Source organism: Bombina bombina, chromosome 6 (assembly GCF_027579735.1).
Source record: "Bombina bombina isolate aBomBom1 chromosome 6, aBomBom1.pri, whole genome shotgun sequence".
Lineage (NCBI taxonomy): Eukaryota > Metazoa > Chordata > Amphibia > Anura > Bombinatoridae > Bombina > Bombina bombina.
This window is the reverse complement of record NC_069504.1, coordinates 1,065,126,398-1,065,135,954: the sequence shown is the minus strand read 5'-3', so window position 1 is coordinate 1,065,135,954 and position 9,557 is coordinate 1,065,126,398. Positions and strand designations below refer to the sequence as shown.

Genomic DNA, 9,557 nt, shown 5'->3' with positions numbered 1-9,557 from the left:
TGTTAGAACGAATGTTATTGTAGAAATTCGATTTACATAATAGAATGTTGATAAGAACGAATATTCTTAAAAATTCGATTTTCGAATGTTATTTACAGTTTTCGAATGTCACATTCGAATGTAACATTCGAATTCGAATGTTACATTCGAATATCACATTCGAATTCGAATATTACATTTATAAAACACAATTGTAGACTAGAAACACTATTTTGAATGTCACATTCGAATCGAATATCACATTCGAATCGAATGTCACATTCGAATTCGAATATTACATTTATAAAACACAGTATTAGACTAGAAATACTATTTCGAATTCGAATGTCACATTTAAAACACAGTATTAGACTAGAAATACTATTTCAAATTCGAATGTCACATTCGAATTCGAATGTCACAATCGAATTCGAATATTACATTTCGAAATTGAATGAATACATAGCTAAACATTCTATTATTCGAACGAATATTTTCGAATTTTATTGAAAAAATTAGAAAACGAAAATTCGAAAATAGAATGTTAGAATGTTATATAAACATTCGAAATTCGATTCGAACGAACGAATGTATCAAAATTCGTTTTAAATTTCGAATTTTTAGAAACATTCGCCCATCCCTATTCTGAAGTATAAAATACTTCATGCAGAAAGCTCCTTTATTTGTTTCAAGTGTTCGCCGCACTGAGTTGCTCAAGCAGCCCACAGCAGAACGCTATTTTGCTACGAGGTGACATTTCCACCTCTTAGCAAATAGGAGTGCAATCCAGCAGACGCCAAGCCGGATTTCCCACACGGCTATTGGCTAAGAGGTGGAAATGTCACTTCTCAGCAAAATAGCGTTTAGCCATGAGCTGCCTGAGCAGCTCGGTGCAGTGAACGCTTGAAACAAATAAAGCAGCTTTCAGCATAAAGTATTTTATACTTCATGACTGAAAGTCCCTTTTATTTGTTCCAATGGTCAATCCTAGCATTTCACAAACTCTAGGATTGACAATCACTTTAAGCATTTTTTTTAATAAAATTGTATGCTCTGTCTGAATCATGAAATAAAAAAATTAGGTCTCATGTTCCTTTAATTGCATTGTCCTGAACCCTAAATATCCTGGCCACTCTGGTAAAATACCAGCTGCTTGGCAGCTCCACCTCCCAGTGTCTTTGTTGGCATTTACTGCAAGTTTTTATATAAATAGGTGTAGGTCTGTAACATAACTCAGCCCTTATCCTAAGCAGAAGAAAATACCATGTGCTGCAGAATAGGAGGAAGTGATGTGTTCTTGAGAAACAGCATGGTTAATGATAACAGAAAACCTCATTTGATTACATATGCTGTTTGCTGCTTGTCTTGTCATGCTCACCACTTGATAAAGTACGTAAATATTTATTTATTGATAATAAAATGCTACTTCATTCTGTGTCATTGTGGGGGGTGTTCAGGCCCCCCTCCCTTACTTCCCCTTTCTGTCTTCAGACACCAGATTACAGTTCTTTCTTTCTGCACTCTTCAGGAGACACTGAATAGGACATCTCTCACTGGCCCCTGGCAGGATAGAGGAGATAAATGGATTGGACAGGGGCACTGGACGGTTGCAATGTTACTTTAGCTCTGATTATTGGGTTCCTGGTTCTGCTGAGCTGGTGAGTACTTTGACCAGTAGATACTAATACGCTTGGACACATGAAGCTAGTTATGATCCTTATTGGCTATTTATTTTTACGTTGTAATAACTGCTGTATAGTTCAACCTACATTTATTTATTTTTCTCAATTTATAATCTATACTACTCCTAAAGCCCGTTCACACGGGCCATTTTTTGCAGTACAGCGGTCCCACCCCTTGTGCTCTCTCCCTCCCCCTCTCTTTTGCGCTCTCTCTCTCCCCTCTCTCTTTTGCTCTCTCTCTCCCCCTCTCTTTTGAGCTTTCTCTCTCCCCCTCTCTCTCTCTCTCTCTCTCTCTCTCTCCCCCTCTCTCTCTCTCTCCCCTCTCTCTCTCTCTCTCCCCCTCTCTCTCTCCCCCTCTCTTTTGTGCTCTCTCTCTCCCCCCTCTCTTTTGCGCTCTCTCTCCCCCTCTCTTTTGCGCGCTCTCTCCCCCCTTTCTTTTGCGCTCTCTCTCTCCCCCTCTCTTTTGCGCTCTCTCTCCCCCTCTCTTTTGCGCTCTCTCTCTCCCCCTCTCTTTTGCGTGCTCTCTCTCTCCCCCTCTCTTTTGGGTGCTCTCTCTCTCCCCCTCTCTTTTGCGCTCTCTCTCTCTCTCTCCACCATCTCTTTTGCGCTCTCTCTCTTCTATCTCTTTTGCTCTCTCTCCCCCCCTCTCTCTCTCTCCCCTCTCTTTTGCGCTCTCTCTCCCCTCTCTCTTCTCTCTCTTTTGCGCTCTCTCTCTCCCCCTCTCTTTTGTTTTCTCTCTCCCCTCTCTTTTGCGCTCTCTCTCTCTCCCCCCTCTCTTTTGCGCTCTCTCTCTCCCCCCTCTCTTTTGCGCTCTCTCTCTCCCCCCTCTCTTTTGCGTTCTCTCCCCCTCTCTTTTGCGTTCTCTCTCCCCCTCTCTTTTGCGCTCTCTCTCCCTTCCTCTCTTTTGCGCTCTCTCTCTCTCTCTCTCTCTCTCCACCCCTCTCTTTTGTGCTCTCTCTCCACCCCTCTCTTTTGCGCTCTCTCTCCCTCCCTCTCTTTTGCGCTCTCTCTCCCCCCTCTCTTTTGCTCTCTCTTCCCCCCTCTCTTTTGCTCTCTCTTTCCCCCCTCTCTTTTGCTCTCTCTTTCCCCCCTCTCTTTTGCTCTCTCTTTCACCCCCTCTCTTTTGCTGTCTCTCTCCCCCCTTTCTCTCCCCCTCTCTCTCCCCCTCTCTATCTCTCTATCTCTCTCCCCTCTCTATCTCTCTCCCCTCTCTCGTGCCCACGCTCGGCCACGTCCCCTTCATGCCCGGCCACGCCCCTTCACGACTATTTGTACAGACCACGCCCCTTTCATGTTGACCACGCCCCCGCTTACACCCGGCCACGCCCACTTCCGCAGATCAGCTAGGGACTCAAAGGACAGTTGTGTTTGTCCTCGTGCTGTCTCTACTGCGCATGACAGCTTCGGACAAACACACTTGGCCTTTTATTATATAGGATATGAAAAATAATAACTAAAAATTTAACTTTGTGCCGTGGGGCCATTTCTCTTTTTGTAATCTATCTTAAAGGGATAATGAAGTGCCCTAATTTGTTAGGGATTTTATTTTTAAAATTCCCTTCTTGTATAATGTGCTTAACCACAGAACATTCTGCTCCAGATGAGGATACAGCCAGTTACTAGAACATACGCAAGTATGCCAACGTCTCATTTGCTCATCTCCTGTATCAGTATGTGTAGTGGCACAGGAGCACAACTTAGTCACTTTACCACTGTAAACACACAGTCAAATAAAGGAATTTGTTTAAACATAAATGTTCTAACAAAATGGAGAATTTTATTTTAACACTAAATTGACCTCTTGACATTAAAGGGACATGAAACCTAAACTTTTTCTTTCAAGATTTAGCTAACGCATACAATTGTAAAAAAAAAAAATCAAATTTGCTTCTGTTATCAGTTTTGCTTTATTCTCTTGGTATCCTTTCTTGAAGGAGCAGCAATTCACTACTGGGAGCTAGCTAAACACATCAGTAAGCCAATCACAAGAGGCGTATATGTGCAGACACCAATTAGCAGCTAGCTCCTGAGTCTATTGAGATATGCTTTTCAACAAAGGATACCAAAAATAAATTAGATAAAAGAAGTAAATTGGAAAGTTGTTTTAAAATGTATGCTCTATTTGAATAAAAATTATGCGGTTATTATTGAAATAAATATATAAAAAGGTTTAAAAGGGATATGGTATATAGCAAGGTGATTGACTGGAAAGGGCTCAAAAGCGTAATAATAGCAAAAGATAGAAGACAGCACTCTCTGGTCTTAAATACAAAGGTTGTTTTATTTGTAGTGACGTTTCGGGGAAAGCTTCCTCAGGGTCTGAGGAAGGGGAAGGTTTCCCCGAAACATCACTACAATTAAAACAACCTTTGTATTTAAGAGCAGAGAGTACTGTCTTCTACCTTTTGCGATATATATATATATATATATATATATATATATATATATATATATATATATATATATATATATATATATATATATATATATATATATATATATATATATATATATAGCAAATATCCTACGCACCTCTCAAAAATGATGAAAAATATTTTATATAAAAAGTAACATTTATTTAGCAAAAAGATAAAAAAAAACATAAAGATCACCATAAAAAAATTAAAGGGACACTGAACCCAAATTTATTCTTTTGTAATTCAGAAAGAGCATGCAATTTTAAGCAACTTTCTAATTTACTCCTATTATCAATTTTTCTTTGTTCTCTTGATATCTTTATTTGAAAAAGAAGGCATCTAAGCTTTTTTTGGTTTCACTACTCTGGACAGCACTTTTTTATTGGTGGATGAATTTATCCACCAATCAGCAAGAACAACCCAGGTTGTTCACCAAAAATGGGCCGGCATCTAAACTTACATTATTGCATTTCAAATAAAGATACCAAGAGAATGAAGAAAATTTGATAATAGGAGTAAATTAGAAAGTTGCTTAAAATGTCATGCTGTATCTGAATCACGAAAGAAAATTTTTGGGTACAGTGTGCCTTTAAGAAAAACACTGAGATCTGATGGAAGATTGTGCCAAACATGTTTCGGGTCTCACCCTAGCCCTTGTTCACTGGCATACCACAGACTCCACACAGACCTCTATTTAAGACAAAGGTGTCCCTGATTGGCTCAAGAAACACCTGAATCAATTGGCATTTAAAGGTGTATTACCATATGACTTACTGCTGTTATAAAAAACAGCCATTATGTTAAACATTGTTAATAATATCAAAGTTGTAATTAGTAAATATATATATATATATATATATATATATATATATATATATATATAAAGTATAGAATATATGTCAAAGTAGTCAACAATGGAAAAAAGAAAAAAAAAAGGGGTTAAAATATATGCAACAGTAATATGTGTATTAATATTTCTTATAAACTGATGTGTACCTTGCTTTTTCATTTATGGACTATCCTAATTTGCTTCCTTTTTAATAAAACAAATTAACATCCATAATAGAATTTAAACCATCAGGATGTTTTGATTGTAACTTGAAGATCCAAAATACTTCTTTTTGATCCAATAACCTCTCCCTATCACCTCCTTTCCTATGTCTGGAAATATGATCAATACCTTGTATTTGTAATAGAGAATCATTAGATTGGTGTTCATATCTGAAATGCTTAGCTATAGGAGCAGGGTTCAGTTCTACAGGGGGGCCTACAGGGGCCAGTGCCCCTGTAAAAATGTCCCTGGCCCCCCCTGTGGCCCCCCCTGAGCTGGCCACTGAGCTGACTGAAAAATACCGGACAAGATCAAGGCTATTTAGCCGCTTCCCTGTCCCTGAAACGCTGTCTAGTCAAAGCATGGGGTTAACAAAGTGAAGTAAAACTTGTACCCCCTCCCCTTTCAGAGATGTGCTACAGTTCCCAGGTTGTTGTGGGGGCAGGGCATATTACAGCTGCAGTCTGCAGACAAGAGTTCCAGAAGTGTCACTGGTTTGTTTTGCAGACGTTCTAACTAGCATGTACACTGCCAGAAGAGATGTAAGTCTGCCCTCTCACCTCTTACAACTCTATAATGACTGCTGGAGTGTTTTCCTTATTTTTCTAATATATGTAAATAATTATTTGGCACCACTTTCATTGAATGTGCTATCTGAACTATGTAGCACTAGTTAAGTGCATATTCTTCTTTTTTTAATTTTTCTAATTCTACTTAGTGTGTGTATTTATGTGTGTGTATGTATATATATATATATATATATGTATGTGTGTATATGTGTGTGTGTGTATATATATATATATATATATATATATATATATATATATATATATATATATATATATATATATATATATGTGTATGGATATGTATGTGTGTGTATATATATATATATATATATATATATATATATATATATATATATATATATATATATATATATACAGGGCCGCCATCAGGGGGTGACAGGGGTGACTCCTGTCAGGGGCCCAATGGGCCAGGGGGGGCCCATGAGGCAAGAACTAAAAAAAAAAAAAAAAAATTTTTTTTTTTTACATTTTGGTATCCACCAGTGGGTACTACAGCAGAGTGCTAATTGAGCATGGTAAATGTTATTACAAGGAGTAAAGTATTAGCATTTGAGAGGATTTCTGAGTGTGCACAAAGCCACTATGCACAGTGTGAGACAGATTGGCACTTTGTTTGTACAGTTTGTGCCTGGGTAAGACGGCAGATCACTTTCATTTGCAGAGGAGGTAGGACTTACTTAGCAAATGTTTTTTATTTCTTTGTGCAATTTTGGATTGTAACTTCAGTGTGGTAGTAGTTGTATGGTGGGGCCAGGGGTCCATAAAAACACATTTTTTTAGCAGCAGTGTATTTATGATTATTTGACAATGCTGTAGAAATTCTATATTTAAAACCATGCAGAAATGCTTAATCCTCAATACACAAATGGTAGGTGCCCTTTTGGCAGATATGCATTTTATATATATATATATATATATATATATATATATATATATATATATATATATATATATATATATATATATATTACATTCCAGTGTACTGCCCCTTTATGCAAGGACTTTCCAGATGCAAGGAGGCATTTTATCTAAGATTTTTACATCTGCATAAAATGTTATACTCTCAGACTAAGATTGCTCAATGTTTGAAATGAGAGGTTAACTTAAAACTGTTCAGTTTACACTACAGCTGACTTAATTTTGAAATACATACCAACAAGCCTAAATCCTGAATTTAACCAGATCTAATGGTATGAGTGTGGAGTTATAAAATCATGATTAGACTAAAATATACTATTTCAAAGAAGAATTACACATTAAATATGTTCTTCATAGATAATACATTTAGATATAAAATAAAATAATAAATCTATCTCCAAATCATTATTTCTTTAAGTTTATGATGCGTATTTATAAAATATAGAATACGGAATAAAGAGTTATAAATGAAATTAGCTTAGAAAGGATATGAGTACCACAGATTATGGTTCCACCAAGACCATATAGAGTACAGCATTTTCAAAATCCATAAGTACAGCTGACAGATGGGAACATTTGTACACTATATTTGAAGTGGTGGTTTGGTTGGGGAAAATGGGGGAAAAACAAACAAACATATGTCAAGCTTTTAAAAGTACTTTTCTTCATCTAGCAATCTACCCAGATCGTTAATGTTCAATTTTGAATTCACAGAATTATTTTTGTTCGCACAATTACAATTATGATTCTTTAAAAAGTGATCTCTTAATTTCTGCATTTTTTATCATGCATGTTACACACACTGTCGATTTAGGGGATGCAAGGTGTATAAATGTTCCCTCCTGTGAGTGTTTCTGTGTTTATGTCTTTGTGCTTTGGTTTGTGCTTTGGTTTTTATGTATTTTTTTCTCTGTGGGTCTCTCTGTGAGGGTGGGTGTGTATGTCTTTGTGCATTTTCTGTGGATGTCTGTGAGGGTGTGTGCATATGTCTTTGAGCTTTTTCTATGGGTGTCTCTGTTAGGGTGTTTATATGTTTGTCTTTGTGTATTTTCTCTGGATACCTCTGTGAGGGTGGGTGTGTAAGTCTGTGTTTTCTGTGGATGTCTCTGTGAGTGTGTGTGTGTGTGTGTGTATGTATGTATGTCTGTGTTTTCTGTGGATGTCTCTGTGAGGGTGTGTGTATTCTGTGGATGTCTCAGTGAGGGTGTGTGTATGTACAGTATGTATTTCTGTGTTTTATGTGGTTGTCACTCTGTGTGTGTATGTATGTCTTTGTGTGTTTTCTGAGGCTGTCTCTGTCAGTGTTTCCTTGGGTGTATGTGCAAGTTTGAGTGTGTGTGTGTGTCCATTGTCTGTTCCTTTTTAGGACATTTTACCTTACTACTGATTATTCACATCTTTCTACAGACTTTGAGACTAATAAGACCTTTCCGGAAGTCACCTAATCCACCATTTAACCTTTAAATTATTGTTTAGACAGTTCAGGGCCCTTCTTTTCAGCCACTGCATGCTGTTGTCATTTAGTTGGCATCTTCCTTTACAAAAAGATAACCAGAACTCCATATTTTGATTTCTAAATCTCCTTTTTTTACAAAACTGTAGTCTACCTCATTACTTGTCAGGTCAATGTAAACAAGTGCTGAGTGTGCTTCTTTGCGTGTCTGCTAGAGTGTCTATATGTGAATCCTTATGTGTGAGTGTGTGTGTGTGTGTGTTTCAGTGTATGAGTGTGTCTGTATGTTACTATCTTTACAACATTTCCAAGTTTAAATAGACACTTAAGAATAAAGTGCATATACGTTTTAGTCACTTGGTCAAAAATTGCACATGTCAAATGGGGGGGGCCCTGATCAATGGTTAAGTCAGGGGCCCCACAATTTCTAGTGGCAGCCCTGTATATATATATATATACACACACACACACACACACACACACACACACACACACACACACACACACACACACACACACACACACACACACACACATATATATATATATATATATATATATATATATATATATATATATATATATATATATATCATTTTGTTTCCGTTTTTTAATGTGCCCCCCTAATTAAACACTGGCCCCACCTTGGCCCCCCAGTAAAATTTGTCTAGAACCACCACTGTATAGGAGTATTACTGTCTGGGTTACTGATATCTCTGAGATGTTGAAGAGCTCTGTCCCTAAGGGCCCGTTTGGTACGTCCCATGTACTGTTTGTTACAGCCCCTACATGTCAATAGATAAATTACATGGGATGTGTTACATGTTATATTATATCTGATCTCATATGATGTTTAGTCACTGTCAATTCAAATTTCGTTTCACTTTTAATGTATTGACAAGTTTTGCATATGTTACCACTACATTTGTGGCAACCCAAGCGAGTTGAAAGCCATGTGTTGTGTTGTTGCTTGGGTAACATAGAAGGGGAGAGGATGGTCCTAAGAGTTTTTGACCTTCTGGTAGAAAAATTGCAACCCTTGGACGAAATGGCATTCAGTTTTTTGTCACCTTTGAGTATAGGAAGACAACTCTGGACAATATTTCTTATTTTTGTATAATCTCTACAAGTAGTGTGTGTGTGTGTGTCCAACAAGTTCAGAAATATTGCAACAAATGGCAAACAGATGGCAGTGGAGTTAATGAGGTTAAAGGGACACTATACCCAAACATTTTCTTTCATGATTAAAGTAGATAATACAATTTTAAACAACATTCCAATTTACATCTATTACCTAATTTGCTTCATTCTTTAGATATACTTTAATGAAGAAATAGCAATGCACACGGTGAACCAATCACAGGAGGCATATATGTGCAGCTACCAATCAGCAGCTACTAAGCATATCTAGATATGCTTTTCAGCAAATAATATCAAGCGAATGAAGCAAAATAGATAATAGAAGTA

The 9,557-nt window shown here is 37.3% G+C and overlaps 1 protein-coding gene across 2 annotated transcripts in view; it reads left to right on the top strand.

Annotated features, from left to right (window-relative positions):
* TBXAS1 (thromboxane A synthase 1) overlaps window positions 1–9,557 on the top strand; it is a 268,516-nt gene that overhangs the window by 38,740 nt on the left and 220,219 nt on the right. For both annotated transcript variants that reach the window (XM_053718933.1, XM_053718932.1), the window contains exon 3: window positions 1,508–1,637. In XM_053718933.1, coding sequence (XP_053574908.1) covers window positions 1,561–1,637 — 77 coding nt within the window. In that variant the 5' untranslated portion in view covers window positions 1,508–1,560. The remainder of the gene's footprint in view (window positions 1–1,507; window positions 1,638–9,557) is intronic.